General features: G+C 53.1%; 1 protein-coding gene across 9 annotated transcripts in view; it reads right to left on the bottom strand.

The window, feature by feature from the left end:
* ARHGEF2 (Rho/Rac guanine nucleotide exchange factor 2) overlaps window positions 1–21,453 on the bottom strand; it is a 136,059-nt gene that overhangs the window by 22,218 nt on the left and 92,388 nt on the right. For 8 of the 9 annotated variants that reach the window (XM_084613513.1, XM_084613518.1, XM_084613517.1 and 5 more), the window contains one exon: window positions 17,839–17,989. In XM_084613513.1, the coding sequence (XP_084469639.1) occupies window positions 17,839–17,989 (151 nt within the window). Of the gene's footprint in view, window positions 1–17,838; window positions 17,990–18,088; window positions 18,776–21,453 lie in introns of those variants that run through there. The other variant, XM_084613519.1, reaches the window with a different exon arrangement.

Here is a 21,453-nt window from a genome sequence, read left to right as displayed (position 1 = left end):
CGTGGCCAGTGCCCCAGCTCAGATTGCCTGGAAGGTCTGTGCAGGGACAAGTGTCCATGTAGTGGGGAGGGGCTAGCAGGACCCTGGGGAGAGACTCACCCACCAACGAGCAAACCTAGCCCCCTTAACCCAGGCCACAGACCGCTCTTATCCCCTGCAAAGTTCGCTGCCTTCAACGGGTATGAATCTGGCCTCCGGTGTGTATTGTAAAATAAGAGGCAAGTAAGGACCTTTCAGGGGGTGTGGTGGACCAGGAGCCAGGACTCCTGGGTTCTCTGCCCAGTGCCATTGCTGGGCAAGTCACTTCTCCCTCCCTGTGCCCGCTGGGAAATGGGGACAAGAAGGTTGAGCTTGGATTAGTTAGGGGATAAGATTTACCCAGAGCAGGAGGTTGGCATAAGCTCTCATGCTCCATCCTTTACTTGCCGGGTGTCTTAGGTAATACGACTGATGCACTGGGGTGAAACTGACCCCAGTGTTTATCAAGCACTTTCAAGGCCCTTGTACGGGTTACAGTGGTTGAGGGCAAATATCAAAACCACCTCTAAGTCCTTATTGAACAACAGAGGGAGAATTTCGATAAGCAGTTACCCTCTTGCACTAGCCAGTGAGTGTCTGTACACTGAGCGATTGGGATCCGAAAGGTGCAAGAGAAAAAAGGTGGGTGTCCTTCGATACTTTGCCAGTGACAAGCTGCCATCTCTAGGGTGGGATGCCGCAGGGCAGAGCCACACCACACAACACCCCAGCAGGGCTCTTGCGGACCAAGAATGTGTTCAACTGAAACGGCAGGGAGAATTTAGGGGGATGGGATGTTGCGGCATCACCAACCCCAAGCATTCAAAAATCATGAGTCAGGACCCCCCAAAAATGAGATTTTTGTAAAAGAAAAAACAACCAACCAATCAAATGTTGGCTTCTTTCAATTGGTCTTCTGGTTTCTGAACCTTTCGGATTCACATTTTCAAACTTTTCTCTGCAACCACAAGCGCTAGAAATTATTTATATTTGAAATCAAAGTCGAGATTCACATGACTCCAGAAGCTGGCGCTTTAAGCCAAAACACCCACTACCATGATAACTGGCAACAGCAGGAAAGAGACTTAAATACAAACGTTTCCCCTGGGTTTCCAAGTTCAGTTGGATTGGGAGAATTCCCAGCCAGTTCTCCAGGGATTAGCTGTTGAACAGAATTCCTAGAACAAGTTAAATTCTCTCCACTTTGCCCTGCCTGTGATTTTTCGCTAAATGGATGGTAAATTATCCAGCCAATGATGCAATCCATGCCTCAAATGTTCAGCTGTCCTCAGGAGCAGATTAGAGAAACAGACCTCTGGAACCTAGCACCATGTCACTGAAAAAAAGTGGCGGGAGGGGAAATCTGACTGCTCTGGATTTCAAAAAAATAAACATTCTAGCTCTTTGCAGTGATTCAGTTTGAAGCAGACCCATCAAACTACTTTAGCCCAGGCTAAAGTTCCAACTCTGCTAATTACTTTCTGCCTCCATAAATTCTCCTTGTAGCTTCCAACATATATATTTTTTTAAAATGTCCTGTGCTAATCTGTCATGTTGTTGTGTGCTATTAACACTTGCCACATTCCACACCAGAGGTGGCTGCATTTCAGTGGGAAAAACATTCCCCCTGCAGGTGGCCTAAAGAGCTCTGGGATCCCTGGTGAGGAGTAATAGGTGACAAAAGCCCTGGACGGGACCTACTCTAAACTTTATAACAATCTGGCAGGAAGACCGTGAAACTGACATAGCTCCTAGTCATGCTAGTCCGAGATCCAAAGCCATGCTTGATAGCAGCCAGGGGGATTGGGGGCCCACCCAAACCTGTGAGCCAGCACTCTGTAAATGGAGAACTAACAGAGGGTCCTGCATGTGACTGGGTGAGATCACGGGCCAGCTGAGGCTATTGTGAAGTTCAAGCCACAGATCCGTGGCCAAGCTGCTATAGTGTGCATTGCTGGGCCTTTCCGCCCGCCAGAAATAACTACCATTGGTCAGATGCCAACCCTGCTTTGCCACCACTCATCTGAGCTGCTCAAACACTTTACCCACAGGGAATTACGCCTTGACGCTGGGGCAGGGGCAGATAAGACACAAACACCAAGTCACTGGTCTACGGTCACACAGTGAGTCAGAGGCCAGTTCAGGAATAGACCCCAGATCTCCAGACTTCACGTCCCATGTTTTAAAAATCACAAAACCATCCTCCCCTTCTCATTACTGGCTTGTTACGATTTGGTTGTCAGGTGGGAGGAAGATTGCGTCCCGGGCAGCTGCAGCCTTGAAGAGTCAGGTAACATTTCAAAAGAGGCAGATGGCAAATACAACCTAGCCTTTGATGTGAGGGGACCAGAGATTGCAAACAAAAAAACTCCTAAAACTCACACACACCCCCTTATAAATACAGATCAGGGAAAAGATGATTTAAAAAAACAACCACCAGACACCCAAATTCTCCCAGAGCTGATGAGTCAGGACAACAAAGTGGTGGTGGGGGGGAGGAGAGAGAGCTGTGTCCCAGAGCTGTGTCCAAGGGGCCTTCAGGGCATCCAACTCAGGCCCGGCGTGGGCTGCTGCATATGCACTGCGTTCGCCATCGCACGGCACTCTTTACAGAGAGCACACCCTATATGCAGAAACAGCAACCTGCTTGTTCTCAGAGGGACACCCACTGGTGTTACACACACACACACAGAAGGAGGCTTGATTTTAGGATATATTTTGCCTTTTGTGTATTGCACGCACACAAATTTTAAACACATCACCTGGTCAGGGTCAACTTTTGGGGCAGATGGGGGGGGGGAGCCAAGGGCTAACCCCCCATTAGCTGACACACATTACCATCACATCTTGCCTACACCAGGGTTTTAATCCGCTCTAGTTAACCCTGCTTTCCTAATGTAGACCTGGCCAATGGGCACGTGAGCCAAGTTAAGGAACCCCATTCAAAGTTGATTGAAAAGTCAGATTCAGAGAGAGGAGCCGTGCCAGTCAGTGGAAACAGGCACCAATTATCCACAAGTTGTGTATCAAAACAAAGGCAAGGAGCCATTGTTTGCATCCATATTGTGGTAGCACCTAGGGGTTCCAGTCGTGGACCAGGACCCCGGGGCGCTAGGCGCTGTACAGACACAACAAAAAGCCCATGCCCTGTAGCGCTGAGAGTCCTTTGCATTGTACAGCCCCTAGCCCCACTGGGCAGAGCTACGATGCTGTAATACAGATCCTAATACAACCCTGCAGATTTAGACACAGATTTTTCCAAAAGGGGCATTCAAAACTCAATGGGGGCTGGGTGCCCAACTCCCTTAGGTCCTTTAGAAAAATCCCAACTTCCACTTAGGCAAGAAACCCCCACTTCTCGATTCCAATGGGAGCATCCGTAAAGGCTGCAGGGTCCAATCTCCTACCGGAGCCAAGGGCCTAGGAGCGTTTGACTCCAGAACCTGTCCCCCAGTTGGGATCTGAATCACACTTTACAGAGCTTTGCCCAACCCCATTTAAGGGCCAAACGCATCCAGTTGCTAATGACCCAGGGAGCGACTGTCCCTGCTGCACCATAAACCCATCGTCAGGGAGAGCGGGCAGCGATTGAGCATGAGCTCGGGCAGGGATAAAGCTGTTGTCACAGGGTGTTGCGGACGCAGGGGAACAAAAGCACCTTACTTAGCGCCCCGGAGCCTGAGGGTGCCGGTGCAGCTCCCCGGCTAAGCCTCAGCAGTGGGGGGCACCCACAAAGGGGACAATCCAGGGCACGCCCAAGGGGGGATACCCAGGAGCCCAAACAACAAAGCAGAAGATTGGAGAAGCTTCCTAACAGCAAAAATCTATTAGGCCCTCAAGAGCACTGACCAGCCCAGCGTAAGTGGTATCCACAGCAGGGTTTCTGTTAGGATAGAGGGGAAGGGTGGCCCGGTGCTGAGGACACCCGCCTTGGGAGTCATGGGTTTAATCCCCTGCCTCAGTTTCCCTAGCTGCCGCTGCATCACAGGAGGACTGTGAGGTGCTCGTGATGGGGGTCAGATAAGGACCTTTGATACATTTCCCCCCTGCACTAGCTTTGGGTTGGCTCCCTGTGGGTTTTCCGTCAGGCCTCCACAGTCTGCATCACTTCCTGTTTTAGGACGTGGGAAATACCGATCACAAGAATCCAGAGAGAGTGCGTGGCGTGCGTGTCTCTCCTCTGGAATGCGCCATCTCCACCGAGCACAAACTGGCTGCTGCCTCCATCACGCCCCTAGAAAGGGGCAGACACGCAAGAGGGCATCATAAAGGGGGCAGAACTGGCTGCCTGAGAATCTCCACCCCTTTACCCAGGGGTCTTCCCAGCCAGAATGCAACTGGTGTCAGGGCTCTGCCCCTGCCCTGCCCCCAGTGTCGGGGGTGTGGGAGGAATGCACTGTGCTGTAGCTGTCCCTGCTCACCTGGGGACAGAGCCTGAGTGACAACAGCCCTGGGGCTGCTCTAATTTACACCAGGGCTGGGCAGGGCACTGCACAGCTCCAACATACAGGCAGTGCAAAGAGGGCATCAAGTGGCCTTATGCCCCCAAGCCTCAGCATGGGGTAACAGCCCCATGGCCCCACTCCTCCAGCTAGCTACGCCGGCCAGGCACTGGATAAATTAACCCCAAGTGCAAGCAACACACGCAGGCCAGCAGACGAGCACCCAGGCTCCTGTGCCAGCCAGGTCAGACGCTGCAGTCTGGTGACCGAGAGGAGGAAATGAAGTCATGCTCTGCATTTTTAAGAGGAAAAATATTGTTTTGGAGATTGGTGAGCCAGCTCTTGTGCAACTCAAAAGCGGCGGGGGGGAAAGAGGACAAAACAAGTGAGAAACTCAGCGTTTAGGTGTTCCCACTAGCTAGCCACAGTCCAGATCTATTCCTCACAGCCCATGGCTCTGAACACCACTCAGCCGCGCTCCTCTTTGAAGAGCGGCCGAGGTTCTGTCCTATTAAACATGAGCAATAGGATCATTGCAGGCCGGCGGGGAGAGTCTGAGCCTAAAAACAGGTTTATCGCCGAGAAGCTGCCACGGCCCTGTTGTGATTAACTGGCTGATGGGCTCGGGGCCCTGCTGTGCGCACAATCCCTGCCCTGAAGAGTTTACCGTTGGGAATAGGCCAAGGCAGCACCGGCAGAACTGAGGAACTGTGGCCTGGAGCGTTTAATGGATTTGCCCAGGGGAGCCTGTGCTTTAACCCACAGGACCAGCCTCTCTCCCCGGCCTGCAGCTTCCGAGTTGACAGGTACCACCTCCAAAGGGCTCAGCGGTCTGGGCCTCGCAGGATCAAGCCCCAGGCTTTTATCATCGCCAATTTTCCCTTCCACCAGTTACCCCCCCGTTTAACACTGAGCCAGTCCAGACAGGCACGTGCATAAGGCAACAGTTTTTCCACGTTTCTCTCCGCCTGCAACATACTAAGTTCATTCGCTCATGTTGCTCCCTGGTGGCTGGTCCACAAAGAGGATAAAGGACCTACTTCTACAGCCAGTTAAGGGAGCTCCTGCTTATCTGAAGCAGTAGAGGCCTGGCAGTTCGACTAGCTCCAACTTTCCAGCATGCCATCCACCCAGGGCTGCATGCACAATAGAAAAACCTCCGTCAACTCCCTTTGGCACAGGGGTGGGACCGGGCACATGGCTTTGCCAGTCAGTGGCCTTTCTGCAGCCTGGCTTTAGCAACAACTTGACGCTGCCCGGCCCTCTTGATTCTAGCTCAAACCCGTACAAAGTAGCCAAGAAGGGCAGGTAAAGGCTGGAGACGAAGCAGCTGCCTAGGAGAGACATTACTTCAGCGAATGAGCAACTGGAGGAGCCCGAGCTGCTCTTAGACCGATTTGGCAGCTGTTTCAGGAAATGAGCTCAGATCAGCTGTTGCAATGCTGTAATTAGAGCTCTGTACCAAGGACGTCTGGGCGTGGCCGGGGGGGGGGGAGACCTGCTCCAGGGTGTGCTGCCCCTCTGTAACAAAGGGCACGTCTACACTGCAATTAGACATCCCTGGCTGGCCCATGCTCGCTGACTTGGGCTCGGGTTAAGCGGCTGTTTAACTGTAGTGAAGACATCAGCCCAAGGTCTGGGACCCTCTCACCTCGCAGGATCCTAGAGCCCCAACTCCAACCCTAGCGTCTACACCGCAATTAAACAGCCCTTTCGCTGAGCCAGCTGGCGTGGGCCAGATGCGGGTTTTCAGCTGCACTGTAGACATGCCCAGTGATCGTTCTGCCTTGCAGTGAAGTTGCAACAAGCAGCTCCAAAAATTCCTCTGTGGGGAGTGCAGCATCCATTAGAATCTCTAGCCCTTAGACGACACCTTTAAGCAGCCCCTGGGCATCCTGTCACCGCCGCCCCATGACTGCAGTCACCTCTGGGGAGGAGCACAGCAGCTGTTTCACAGCACACAGGGTGGACATGCCGCAGTTTAGCATGGGGGAGTGAAAAATGCTGCCTACGATTTGAGAAGAAGAATGTAATGGGCTAGAGGACAGGAAAGCTGGGCTAAGAGCCCTATGTTGTGAGAGGCAGCAGGGATTAATTGTGGAGGGATGCGACTGTGACTCGCTAAGTGTACGTGCAGCGCCTAACGCAACAGGTTCCTGATGTTAATTAGGGCCTCCATGTGCTACTGTAATAAAAACAACAGGGCTTAGTCTCACTCCACATTTCCAACACAGTCAGGTCTGCAGACTCGAGCAGAAGACAATTTCTCAGTTCCCATTAGGGGTGTGTGTTTGTGCAATCTATTGGAGGATCTTTATTACTAAGGATTACGCAAGAGGCAGAAGGAAGCTAGCAGGGTTTTCATATCCCAGCACAAAGCGTTTTAATACAATGGCACCTGCAGGGAACCTGCTTTGCTCTGGAAATCCACAAGACAGGAGCCCGCAATGGCCTTTCCCTGCAAAGTCACTTTCCAGCCTCTAACATTAAATTGCGCTTGAACGGCCCTGTAAAAAAGCCAGAACAAACAGGGCTTGCCACCCAGAGGGGTGCTTGGAGAAAAGCAATGGTGAAGCAGCCTGAATTAGCTACCAGCAGGGTGCAACTGCTCTGGGGAAAACATCATATGGCAAAGATGATAAGCAGAGCCCAGGAACAACTGCTCTTCCGGAGGGGAACTTGCAGAGATGAGGCAGCAGATCTAAACCTCAGTTACTACAGAAAGGGAAGCCGCGTGTTCTACAGACAGAAGAGGGAGTGGGGGCAGCGTGTGGGCTGGAAAGTCAAGCCAGGCGTGAACAAGGACCAGCTTTTCTCTGTCTGTACAGCCCCTAGCACCCTAGCGTCTTGATCCACAGCTGAAACGCCGACGCGCTGCCAGTATTCACCACCATGGGGAGCTGGCCTAGAAAGGGAAGTAGAAATGGTACTCTCGCAAATCCCGCCCACAACCTAAGCTCCACCCACTCATGACACCATAGGGAGGTGACAGCCCAGCAGTGAAATACAGTAGTTGACAAGAGCGGCACCATGTAGACCGGCAGAGTTCCTGCCCCGCTCTGAATGGATGCAGGATAAAGTCCAGACTCTCCCCATCCCCCTGCAAGTCTGGCTTTTAAATGATAATTCAGCCTCACCTATCTCCCTCGCTTGGTCTTTCCTAGGGTTTCCCCTGAAGGGCCCTTCTGTCCCAGACCCTAGCTCTCTCTGACCCCTAAGAAGGGTTGGGGCCTCTCTGATGTCCCAGCTGGAGCTAACCGAACCCCCTTGCTAGGCTGCAGAGCAAATACGCTACCAAGATGAACAGGGCCGTTCACACCCCTCCGAGCTGCTGTTTCAGGCTGTCTGCAGACCCAGGCAGACGTCACTGCATCAACACGATGGTTAGAGAGTTAATGGAAGCTTCCCGCAGTCCGACCCTCTCTACGCTTCTCTTTGCTCTCCCCACCTCCCTCATGGAGGGCAAACGTTCCAAGGAGCTTTGCCCCCGGCTCACACAGAGAGAGATCCAACTAGTTCACCAACACCTCCACCAAATGGTGGTGTGAAAAAGGAATTTGTGTTCAGAGGCAGCTCCCCCCTTCTCCCTCACACACACACACACGTGTGGGCGGGCGCACTCTCCTCGCTGCGTCGAGCTGAGGGATGGATCTCAGTGGTTTCCTGAGGAATGAGGATGTTGAAACCATTTGCAAAACTAAAATGAAACCCCTTCGCGAGATGCTGATTTGGGTCTGGGTGGGACGTGACACTGCAGAATCAGACCTGAACTAATACCACAGAGTCAGCCCTGCTCCCCGGACATCGGATTAGTTACCCCCCTAGGGCCCAGAGCTCTCAGCTTTCTGGACAATCTCTTCTGGGCAGGACCCTGCCCCAGCACTGCTTTACTGCAGGAGTGTGAGGAGAGTCACCCGCAGATAATCAGTCACAACGTATGAAGGACTAGAGCACCCTGGGCATGGTCCAGTGTCCATTCCCCTTCCCGGGAAAAAGGGATCAATTTCAGCAACATCAGAGGAATCACATATTAGCCATGGTTGAACCTTCACATGGTTGAACCTGTCACACAGCTGTTACCCACACGGATGTGAGTAGTCTAGTGGTTAGAGCACTAGACCGGGACACCCAGATTCTATTCCCCATTCTGCCACTGGCCCTGGGAGTGACTGTGGGCAAGTCAGTTACCTGCTCTGTGCCTCAGTTTCCCCATGATCCTAACCCCCTTTGTAAAGCAGTCTCGGATCTGTGGCTGAAAAGAGCTAGGGGTTATTGCAACACGCTTGCAAACAGTTACTTCAGGCAGCCAACGCTGAAGGTAGAATCTATACCAGTTTCACCCAAATTGGACGTGTGGACACATATTTAGTTTACACTAGTTCCTGCTCGACTTAAATAAATCCAGTTTAAACGGACGTCAGAGCATCTACCCAGGGTTTGCACTTGTTCACTGGTTTAAAATCACATCTCGGGTTAAACTGGTGCAACTGTCTCATGTAGGCAAACCCCCACCAGGAAATGCAGAAAAACACACCGCTGTGCAGAATGGGAAGCAGAGTCCTGTGGGCTGTATAGAGACTGGGATTGGCTCAGTTTCCATTGGTTTCCCATAAGATCTGGGGGCCTTCCTCCCTCAGCCCCTTGAATCATTCTTGCAGGGATTTTAAAACTGGAATCTGACCAGGACACTAGATCCGACAGCCCTTCCGCTGCAAAAAGCACGGAGACGCAACCACTTTGAGCAGCCCAGAACCGTGCTTCGACGGCCAGGCTGGTGTTAACCTTTCAAGGAGGATGGTGGTAAATTGGAGAAGGTTCAGAGGAGAGCCACAAGAATGATTAAAGGGTTAGAAAACAGGCCTTACAGCAATAAACTCTATTTATGCTTAAGAAAGAGGGTGAAGGGGTGATGTGATCAGTCTACAAAAGGGGAGAGTAACTGAACACTGGAACAATTTACCAAGGGTCTTGGTGGATTCTCCATCACGGACCATTTTTAAAGCAAAACTGGATGTTTTCCTGAAGGAACTGCTCTGTTTTGGGGAAGTTCTCTGGCCTGTGTCATCCAGGAGATCAGACTAGATCAGCGGTTCTCAAACTGTGGGTCGTGACCCCATTTTAATTGGGTTACCAGGGCTAGCATTAGACTTTCTGGGGTCTGGGTTGAAGCCTGCGCCCCACTGCCCGGGGATGAAGCTGAAGCCTGAGGGCTTCAGTCCTGAGTGGCAGGGTTACGATTACAGGTCCCCTGCCTGGGGCTGAAGAACCCCTGGCCTAGATGATCACAATGGACCTTCTGGCCTTGGAATCTATGAAGCTACATCTCATCCCAGAGGTTGACTCTTCTCTTCCACACAGCTGGGCATGGATGGCACCACGACCTGATACGTGGGCATCATTTCCTGCAGCATTGCTCACTCGACACAGGTCTCCTGTCCCAGTATCAGCCAAGCCTGATCCTATGTAGCAAGATCTAATGAAACCACAACTGGGGGAGTAGATGAACCACCAGCAGCCTGGAGGTCAGGGATAGGAATGTTACCATAGATTTCGTGGGCCAGATGCTACGCTGGCATAGCTACACGAAAGAAGTCGAGGGACTTATCATGGCTTCACACCAGCTGAGGATCTGAAGCCCAATTACGGAATCAGGAATTTTCTGCGTATGCGGGAAAAGGCAGAGTCTGGAGAACACAATCAAGCAGTTTGGCTAGACAATGCCCAGGCTGGCCCCCCGGGGCTGTTCACTTCCATAAATACAATGAGATCAAAGCAGGGGAAATGGTCTAAAACTGACCCGACTGCAGCCCAGCTAGGAAATAACATTTAGCCGGCCACTGGGAGAGGGAGTCTGACCAGTGATAAGGGGGAGGAAACCTGCATCCCAGATTTTCCAAAGGGGGTTTCGTAAAAAGAAAAGGAGGACTTGTGGCACCTTAGAGACTAACAAATTTACTTCAGCATAAGTTTTCGTGAGCTACAGCTCACTTCATCGGATGACGAAAGCTCACGCTCAAATAAATTTGTTAGTCTCTAAGGTGCCACAAGTCCTCCTTTTCTTTTTGCGAATACAGACTAACACGGCTGCTACTCTGAAACCTGTCAAAGGGGGTTTGAGATTTTGGGTGCCCACCTTGAGATGTTCCGAATTGGCTAGATTTTCGGAGAACTGGTGCCCAGCACTTCCTTGGGAAAGTCACTTCCCTTCCCTGTGCCTCAGTTTCCCCAACTGTAAGATGGGGATCACGATCCTAAAATGCATTGAGATCTACTGATGAAAAGCATCAAAGAGAAGGTAGGGGCTGTGATGTGCTTTCAGCTCCAAGCAGAATGGGCCTGTGGACACCACCCCAATCCAGGCACCCAAAAGCCATAAAATAAAATGCAAAGACAGTCCCTCATCACGCACCAGGAGAGGAGGAAGGATGGCAGAAAACACCACACGCCAGCCCTTCTCATCCCATCTGCTGTAGCCGGAGCTGCTGCCAGCACTTCAGCCCACGTGGAACAGGCAATATTGATCGGGAACAGCCTTGAGCGGTGACGCGGGTTTCGCTGCCTACGCGGGGGACAGTCTCCTCTCTCAGTGCCTAGAAACGCACAAGCCAGGCTGGCAGGATCTGCCCATTGAACCGCCCCCAATGAAATGCCACCGTCTTCCATGGGAACCACACAGCAGCTCAGTAAGAGGAAGGGTGGGCTATTGGTTAAGACGGTGGGTTGGGACTCAGGAGATCTCTGGGCCTCAGTTCTCCCATCTGTGAAACGGGAAGAAGAATCCTCGGTCTGTCTTGCTATTTCGACTCTCAGCTCTTTGGGGTAGGGTCTGTCGCTCACCGTGCACTTACAGCACCTAGCACCAGGAGGCCCTGCTCTCAGTTGGGGCCTCTAAGCTCTACTCGAAATACAAACAATCGTCATCAGACTCGGGGGCCACGCAGCCCAGTCTCCTGGGCCCAACAGTGACCAGCCTGCCACTTCGGAGGAAGAGGCAAGAATCCTGATCCTCTGCGATAACCTGCCCCTGGGGAACATTTCTTCCTGATCCTATCAGAGGTTGCTCTGTGCCCTGAAGCATGAGGGTTTATAGCCCTGCTTGCTTATAGCCAGGTGTCCGTAGCATCCACAGCTGTCTTTTCCCGGTCCATATACACGGGCCGACCCAGCTAGGGGAGAGCAAGTTGCAGTCTCTCCTACCAGCAGTAGCAGAATCAAGGGAATGCCAAGCACACTTCTATTGCTGTGCTGGGACACCCAGCCAGTTTGGCAGAGCCGGTGGCTCGTCATGCGACCTGTGACTCTTGTAAACACAGGCCGCTCCACGATCGTGTTTCCAGCCAAGCCGCTTTTCTGATTTTCTGATTGTTTTGTGATTTGCAATGCGATGGACGCAGGCAGGTGCTAAGGGGTTGACAGAGAGCAGACCTTCCCCTCCCCGTGCCATGGGGCCAGGATCCTGGGGCAGTGTGGGGAACGAGAAATCTGTTTCTCTTCCCACGGGTGAGATCCTCTCTGAAGGGCGACAAAAGCTGTTTACCCCAGAGCTGGCAGCTGCTTTGCAGACAGATGTTGCAGACACAAGGCCCCGATTGAGCCCGCGGCCACGGCAGCTGTTGAGAACCAGCATGCCGTCTAGGGTGGGAACAGCTGCGACCGTGGGACTCTGGAGGGGATTCGGGGAGCGGCCCCCACCAGGCCAAAACTGAAGTCACCAGCCCTTCTCCCAGGGGGCTAGTTCAGCTCCTATTTTATAACAAGGCTGCCATCTCAGGGCATTGGCGGTGCATACAGACCGTGCCGTGCCGTAGGATCTCGGCGCAGAGCCAATCAGACCTCAGCCCCGTGGCCAATCCCAGTCTAGATTCAGCTCCCAAGTCGCCTCTTCCCTTCCCACCTGGCCCGGTTGGGTGTTGCTCCCATTAGGCCTGGTGTCCAGGAGAGAGCTGCACCAGTTTAAACCCCAGTGTGAATTTAAACCCAGGCACCAGGGAACTTGCTGCTAGAAGCTGCTGCAGACAGCAGCCTGCATTGGGATGGCTGCCACCTGGCCGTACAGCCCTCTCGCTCTTTGTCTGTACCCCTCACTGCAGCCTTGGGGATGGGGGGAGCAGACAGGCGGTCCCGGCTCCACCCGTCACGGCCGGGTCAGACTAGACTGGCGGAGGTACAGACACATAACATACAAGATGCCCAATGACCGGACGTTGGATGGACTCCAGCAATGGATGGGAACGAGAGAGAAAGTTTGTTTATTAACCGCCACAAGGTCTCTGACCAACCCGGAGGAGGGGGAGCCGGTATCTGCCAACATTCCTGCCCAGCCACATGGCTGCAGCCTGTCTGCTCTTTCTTGGCACAGAGGAGCTGGATCTGTACTGGGCCGGTTGTAAATTAACCTGGTGCGGGTGAGGATTTAAAACAAGACCCGGAATCCGGCCCATGGTGGTAACGGCAGCGCGGGCTAGTGGGGAAGGTGCTGGGTTGGGAGTCGGGGTTCTCAGCTCTGCTGCTGACCTGCTCCGGGACCTTGGGAGAGTCACTTTTCCCTCTTTGCCTGCCTCATCTATTTACACCTTCCGCTTCGGGGCAGGGGGACGGGTCTCTCAGCGCCTAGCAGAGCAAGGGCTTGATCTCGGCTGGGTCCTCTAGGCACTATCATGGCCATAAAGGGATAGGATTTTCCAAAGGAACCTCGGGGCTCTCGGCACCCAGCTCCCCCTGAAATGCAAACCCTCGGCTCAGACCCAGCAAGCTCGTTTCCCGTAGGGCAAGGCAAGCACATGCGGTAACCGGCTCCCTGGGCAGCAGAAAGCGCCAATGCCCCACACAGCCCCCTTTAACCCTTTCGGGTCAGGGCTAATCTGCATCAGCAGGACAGCGATGGGGAAGCTCACTTTGCCACTGCTCTTGGGGGGGGGGGGACAGCCAGACAGAGGGCGTCAATCTGTGGCCAGCCCTGATTTTGCTTCGGGGCTGGGGGGGGGGAAGAGAAGCCGAGTGGGAGTCACACCTGAAAGCAGAGCGGGGAGGGATTCCTCCCACCGGGTGACTCAGCGCGTTATCCCCAGGGAAGCCGTTCCATCTCCTCCCCCGCCCGCATGCCGGAGAACCAGACAGGAAATGAACAACTTTCTGTACATCTGTACCGTTCAGCTGGCAGCCAGGAGGGAATACCAGCTGCGCTCTCGCCTCCTCCGCACTAAGCCCCGTGAGACTGCAGGGCCGGTGAGCCTCAGGTACCCTGTGCAAAGCCAGGTAACTCTCGAGACAGCAGCACCTGGGGGCGGCAGGTTATAGGGACAGACAGCGCTGGGGGCTGGGCATGGGATCTCCTTATATACCAGATTGTCAGAGACAAGCCCAGGTCGCCAACGGCTTCCTCTTCCAGAGCACCTGGTAGCCCGCTCTCTGTATTGCGGTAGTGTCAGTCATGGACCAGGACCCCCACGGCGCTTGGTGCTGTACAAACAGAACGAAGAGACAGTCCCTGCCACAAAGGGGTTCTGAACCACGAACAGACCTCTTTCCAGGCACACCTACAATAATGATCCGGAGCCTGTATTTACGCCCCTTCGCCATCTGCCATCCCAACGCACCACAGTGACGGCATGGCTCACCACCGAAGTGCGTCCACCTCTGGGGCGCAATGCGGTAGCGGTTTAGCAGCCACACAGCAACATCTTGGGGTGCGTTCGGACAGGAAGAAAGCCTCCGATTGAAACTGCAGGGCAGAGGAGGGAACGCTGGAGTCAGATGAACGGAATGAGCCGAGCTAGAATCTGGGGCTAGCATCTCTTCTCTTGCGTAGAGGAACCTTTAATTATCAGCCTAAGTTTTAACATCTCCTTAAAAAAAAAAAAAGGAGCAAGATCCAAACACAAGCAAGCAGTAGGTCTGCATGCAACAGCTGCCCATATACCACAGTGATGGGCAGCAGTATTAAACTCTAAAATAGGTTAACTTATATAGGATGGCCCATGGGATCCCAGCAGGCTGCAAAGACATCCCGGGTGTGTCACATATGGGTTTCCCTGGACCATGGTAATCCGCTTTTCTTACCAAGCAGGCCGAGCAAGCCCTAACCTCAAACTTGCTCAGCTTCGATCCTGCAGCAGCAGGAAGGAAACACGCAGGGCTGATGCAATAGCTAGTTGCCCCCGTGGCATGCCACGAGCCTCCCATCAGAAAGAGACAGCAGAGAGCCAAACCACAAAACCCTTGGACAACCCAACTGCATACAGAGCGCACCCTCTTACTCTATAGCCAAGATGCGCGCACACAAGATCTGAACTCCTGCAGACACATTAGCCTGTACCCTATACCGCAAAAATCAACGCAAGGGCAGAACCCTGCCCTCAGACCTGCCTGGGTGTAGCCCCACGCCCTGAACGGAGCAGATCAGACCATAGGGTCGGCAGCAGGACTCCAAGTCACGAGCACATCCACCGTGCCAAACCCGGTTCTCCCAGGCTGCACACGAGGGATGGGACGCTCCTGACCAACTTCCCCACCCAAAGAAAGGCACCCCCCAGCCGTCTAGGGTTTAGCATCTCTGTTCAAAGGGCTGGAGAGCAGGGAAAAGGGGAAAGCAGAGTCTAGCCACCAAGCCCAGAGACTGAAAAAGAGAGAATTTGATATTTAAACAGCCTGATTAGTGAGTCAATGGGAGACAGCACCACTGGGAACAACCCTGCATCTCCAGTGAACTATGCCTCTCTTTTTTCTCATTCACCTAAATCCTTCAAGAACACCTGCAGCAACCTTAGTGGGCAATCACCCCCATTTCACAACATCAGCCAGGCAGCAGGTGGGGATTTCCCACCATGCATTGCAGTGTCCTCTGATGCAGGTATTGGCAACGGGACCCCAGGCTGAAATAACGCGCCCCACCCCCCATACAGGCAATCCCTGAGCCGCTTTCGAAAATGGGACTTTGACTTTGAAGTCATGTCGTTGCTTTTGAAAATTGTACCCAGCGGCTACAGAGATCTGGATGGTGGAAACACCGAGGACGCATTCCTAGGTAGGAACTAGGCGTGAGAGGTGAAGTTAAAGGAAGAACGCGGGCAGGTTTCCTGATAATCAGCCTAACAGGGAGATCACCCGGCTGTGGAAAGTTCCCCCAAGGGGGGCATGATAGTTCCATCGCTCAGGGTCTTTACAACTAGCCTGGCCAAACACATATTTATCTGGCTCCCACCACCAGAGTATCCGAGCATCTCCCCATCTTTAATGTATTTATCCTCTCCTTATGGGGCAAGGCAGAGCTATTATCCCCATTGTACAGATGGCAAAACTGAGGCACAGAGCAGCTAAATGACTTGCCCAATGTCGCACAGAGAGTCTGTGGCAGAGCAGGGAATTGCATGCAGGTCTCCCAAGTCCCAGGCTAGTATCCTAACCACTGGACCACTCTTCCTTGGCAAAGAGCATGTGCTGTAGGGAACAATCCTGCCCTGGCTGGAAGCTGGATTGGGCGTGCTGAGGAATTCTGCTTTCCTGAGAGAAAGAAGCACTTTTAAACTCAATGAGGAAGAAACTTCAGCTTCTGAATGAAATCTCTGCTCCCCCTCGCCATACGCCACGAGCATCCCGCCCACTGATATCGAAAGGCATCGTGTTAACAAGACACAGCGAGGAGATAGAATTTCATTCTCACTCCCGGCCACAGCTGGGATTTGCCTGTTGGCTGGAGTCCGGGCAGGGCCTGTACGCACAGAGCCACAAGCTTTATTTATAAGCCATCCCATACACGAATTTAGCTCAGGGACTGATCCTTTGAAAAGCAGCGAAACCCAGCCGGAATCCAGTGCAGGCAAAACCCACCCCCAGCCATAGGACTCCCCGCTCATCCACGGCCCTCTGGCCCGACCACACACACAGACACTAGGCTGTCCTTGAGGATTTGGAGAACAAGCAGTTGCACGATCCTTCGACTGAACTTAGAGTCAAGTCCCCAGCTGGTGTCTGTCAAAGCAGATCCACTGGAGTCAATGGGCCAGACCCCCCCACGGTGCGTATCAGTTTCATGCCAGTGACTCCACTAAGCCATGTCTACACTAGCAGCTCGTTACTGGTGCAGCTGTCCTGGAGTACTCTACTGGCAACGTAGTCTTCGGGTGGACGCAACCGTACGACACCTTTAGCTTTGTAGGAGGTCTAGTGAAACCACCTCCCGTGAGCGAACAGTTATACTGGTAAAAGCACAGCCAGGATCACTGCGTCTACATGGGGTGCTTATGCCGGCACAGCTCTCTCCATCGGGCATCACCTCCTCACCCGCCCTGACAGACACAGCTGGGCCGGCGACAGCTGTTGTGTAGACATAACTGACGTCGCCCAGGCTTTCTCCTGGAGAAAATCTCACCCTAGAGCAAAGATTTTCACATGCTGCGTCTCGCACCTCCCCCGCGCGGCCGATCAAAATCTACTAACAGAGCAGAACCGGGGAGCTTCCCCCAGCTATTCACGTATCAGGAGCGATTCTGGCGTAAAGAACTGCGCTAGGTCCCCATAACACAGAGAGCACAGGACATACTCAATTGATGAGGCAATGCAATGAACTGGAGTAGTTAACGCACCAAACCCTCCTAGAGCTAGATCAGGACCATGTGTACAACTAAGGTGCATATAAGAAGGTAATGCAGTTCAACCGAGCAGTATCCATCACAGTTTGTCTCCTCGGTGCCCTAAAATCTCTCTCCCGTCCTGCACCGTGAATCCCACTGACCACCACTGATCTCTTGTGCCAGCTGCATGCTTGTCTACAGGCTATGTGGGACTTTACGGCCCCCCCATGGACAGCACACTCCTGCATCCAGATATAGGTGTGCACACACAGAAATGCCCTCTCTCATTCTAACACCGATTCTCTTGCTCTCCATCAACCCAGTTATGGCCTTTCATGGGTAGTAGCCAGGGGCGTGTCAAGCCAGCCACCTCCTGCTGCGGGAAGGAGGGTTTTACTCTCCCTCAGGAGTGGATCGTGTTTTCCCTGCTCCGGGGCAGCTCGTGATGCAGTGAGATGGGCAGGAGGTTGCAATCGAGTTGTGGGGGCTGAGATAGAGAAGCTGGACGGGAGGGTGATGGGGGCAGACAGCGGAGATAGAGGAGATCATGAGGCTTGATATGGGGAGGCAGGAGAGGCCTGGGGAGCTGGAGGTAGGAAGGAGACGGGGATGAATGAAGCAGAGACTTGGGGTGACAGGGGGCAGAGACAGAGCAGCACCTGGAAGACGTGGATGGGAACATGGGTAGGTGAGAGGAGCTGGTGGGTCAATGAGGAGGCGCACACGAGTGGCAGGTGCAGATGGGTAAGGGGGGAGCAGGGGGGGTCAGGGCTGGAGAACAAGTCGCTCGCCAACGCGCGGCTACTCACTGGGGCAGATGAGCGCCTCCTTGGCCGTGATGCTCTTGTTGCAGGCGAAGCACATGGTCATGCCCGAGACGTTGATGGTGGTGAAGAGGTGCCCATTGGTGTAGCGGGCGTCCTTCTCCTTGCCCTCTTTCATCTTCTCTTTCTCTTTGTTCTGTTGGCCGACAGAGAGAGAGAGAGTTAAAGCCTCAGCTCCACAGAGGGGGACCCCCGCCCGCCCGAGAACGGGACGACCACCCGAGAAGCCTCTCACCCGGGAGGCCCTCCCTACAGCGTGTGCCTTCCCGACAGTCCCTCCCTCAGCCAGTCGCTTTGTGTTCCAGCTCATGGTGCCAACCGAGGGGATCCAGGTATTAAACCCGGCCCGTGCTCCAGGAAGATCGGCCGATGCTGCGAACAGATGCAGGGAAGGGGTTTTATTGGGTCACCAGACCCCAGCTGATGTCACATCCAGCAGGATAGTCACACCAGGATGGGGTGAAAGGGGGGTGAGGGGTGGGGCTAGAAAAGCCAGCCAGATCCACGTGACTCCACGGCACGGCGATCTTAGGAGGGAGAAAGTGCATGGAGTAGAATGGGAGAAGACACCCAGTTATTTCAAATCCCCTGTACTTCCCTGTTTCCGATAACCATGACAACCATGTGTCTGCTTAAGAAATACACCCCCACCCCCACCCCGCCGTGGATGCCTCACGCCATAGAGCAGCACAGAACCGGGTGTGATGGGACAGCCCAAGGGAAGATATACACCCGTTATTCCTGTAGAATGGAGGGGCCGAGTTACCCTGTGTAAAATGGGGCAGGAGGAATTGGATTTGGATGCTCAACAAAGAAAGGACCCCCCCCACACAAAAACAACCAAACACTGTGCAGTGAGTCTCCTAGTGATGCTTTAAAGATTTATCTGGTGCCTTTCATATCCCACAGGGTCCCCAGGCAGGGTGCTCCTGAAATGCAGCCACCTCTGGGGTGGAAGACAGAAGCCAATCATTACTCGGGATAAATGGACATCTCAGTGTGGGCTGTGAAAAAGCATCCGGAGCTTTCAGACTCAGCCAAGAGACCACAGACAGTCCGTTGTATGGGTCACATTTTATCTGCCCAACCAAGGGCTGAACTGATCCCACAGAGATTCAGACAGGCGGCATTTCAAACCCGACACTTATGCCGCAAAGCTAGTCAGCAAAGCCTTCCATTACTGCAGTGTTCAGGCCAGGACTCTCAAAGACGGCACGTGACAACAATGGGCAGCACAGATGGGGAGCCAGAGAGAGCCAGAGGGTCTGTCTGCGTCCCCCAGTCCCACTAAAAAAAAAAAAAAAAAAATCATCAATCCTCGCGCATTTAACAATGTGCGAATGCAGCTCTGTGCGGTCAGCAAAAACAAAAAAAGAAGAGAAAAACAACAATTTAAATCCTGTACCTGTAGTGTGGGCGATTCCGCCCGCCATGACACTCAATGTAATTTTGACTGTACGCGATTTTCGCTTTACACGCTGACTGCGGAACGTCACCCCAGCGTAAGAGGAGACTCGCCTGTACTAATTATACCAGAGACCTGGGCCTTCTCTACCACGCACGGGACGCTACAGCCTGCAGGCAAAACGACTCACGGCCCCTGAGATGGCCAGTGGCCAAGCTGGGCATAGAATCCAGGAGTCCTGACTCCCAGCCCCCTGCTCTAGCCACTAGACCACAGTCCCTCCCCAGAGCTAGGAACAGAACCCAGGAGTCCTGACTCCCAGGTCCGCTGCTGCTGCTGCGCATTCAAGCACTGGTTTAAAGTTTTCACTCCTACTCCCCGGAGTTCAGTTTCGATACAGGCGATGAATTTAGTGATTTTTCCCGAATCCGGGTGCCATTTTATTTGAACTGAACCAGGCATCTCCACCCTTGCCGCAACACCCACCCCGGCCTTCGCGTGTGTGGCCTGGAGGTTTGAAGAAGACAAACCCTACAAAGATTAGAAGCTGCCATGGGGTAAGGATCTAGCCCCCACCGCTGGACTGGCAACAGGCAGCAGGTTGTCATGGCACCCTCCTTTCGGAAAGAGGAAGTCAGCTGGTCACTTCCTGTTACAAAGTTCTGAGTAATCCTAATCCTGGCTATTTCTGACTTTGAGTTAGCTTCGCATCACGTGTCTTGGTGAGAGAAAACAGACTGTCGTCCCCCCACCTCCAAAGCTGCAAATTATTTATATTACAGAAGCACCTAGAGCCTCCAGTGAGAGCCGGGACCCATGGTGCTAGGTGCTGTACAGATTCACAGCAAGCGACAATCCAAAGGGTTGAGAGTTTAAAGAGACAGGACAGAAAGGGCAGGAGGGGAAACTGAGGCACAGAAAGGGGAAGTGACTTGTCCAGGGCTGCCCATCAGGTCAGTGGCAGAGCGGAGAATAGAACCCTGGTCTCCTAACTCCGAACCCAGGGCCCTAATCTCTAAACTATGCTGCCTACTATAATGCTGGTGTTTTGTCACTAATGCCGGTCTAATTTAGATTCCCAAATAAGCAGGGAACTGCTCTTGTGTGTCCATAACATGCCCCACACACCAGCAGCTCTCTGTAGAAGAGGAGCGAGATTTTGCCTTTACAGAGCACCTTTCACTCAAGGATCTCAAAGCACTGGAAGAGACACTTATCAGCAAGCTGGGCGACAGAGCAGACTCTGAGCAGAACCTGCAGGAGGACAGAATCCCAAGCAATCACTGACCTCTCCTTTTCCTAAACTCTTCAAGCATCAGCATTCACCTCTGATCCAAGCGATGGGGTTGTCCAAAGTAACAGGGCTCAGCAAAGGATATTTTGCACCAAACAGACCTCACCCAGCAGAGCCCAAATACAGAGCCAGAATAGCTTCAAAGTGGGGACCAGCCCACCACAATTCTAAACTTCCAGTAGGATCATTGTTTGGAAAGGGTTTCCATCCCCTAATAATTCCCTGCAGCCCCGCATCCTGTCTCTAAACCTCTATCAAATCCACCATGGTGCAGAAATGCAAGAGTCTTAAAAATAGCAGGCCGGATCCTCCACTGGCGTAAACTGGAGCTACACTGATTTACACCAGCTAAGGATGTGGCTCACCCCCCTCGGCAAATAGGCAGCCAACTCAACCAGCTTGGCCAGCGGGTTAATGCAAGCTGCACCGTCTCTTAGCACCCTCTGATCTGGCAAGATAGCAAATCGGCAGAGAGAAGAGCTTAAAATTGACAATTTCGGAGGGAAATTGACAAGATCAGAGAGCAGGAGCCTTGTTGCTTTCAATCCCACAGGCAGGAACAGAAGGTTGGTGGGTGACTTGGCTCTAACCATTCAAAATCTCACCCCCTCTGTTGCTCAGGCTTCCCGAGAATCCGGGAGGGGAGGTGCCCCAAAGGAGTCAGCAGATGAATTTTCTACTCATTTCCGCCGCTGACAATATGGGGCATCAAGCTCTCACCCTCCAGGGCACGGGCCTTCTCCTGCAGGGGTCAGGAAGGAATTCCTGACCCAACTCCCATGCAAAATTAAGATCACGGTAAGGATGTGCTGCCTTCCTCCAAGACATCGGGTACTGGAGTAAGACAGACCAGTGGGCTCACTGGATACCCAACATCCTAGAGCAAAGGAAGAGTGTATGC

This window comes from Lepidochelys olivacea (assembly GCF_965140295.1).
Source record: "Lepidochelys olivacea isolate rLepOli2 genome assembly, chromosome: 24".
Classification (NCBI taxonomy): domain Eukaryota; kingdom Metazoa; phylum Chordata; order Testudines; family Cheloniidae; genus Lepidochelys; species Lepidochelys olivacea.
The sequence above is the reverse complement of the archived record's forward strand: the minus strand, read 5'-3'. Positions and strand labels throughout refer to the sequence as shown.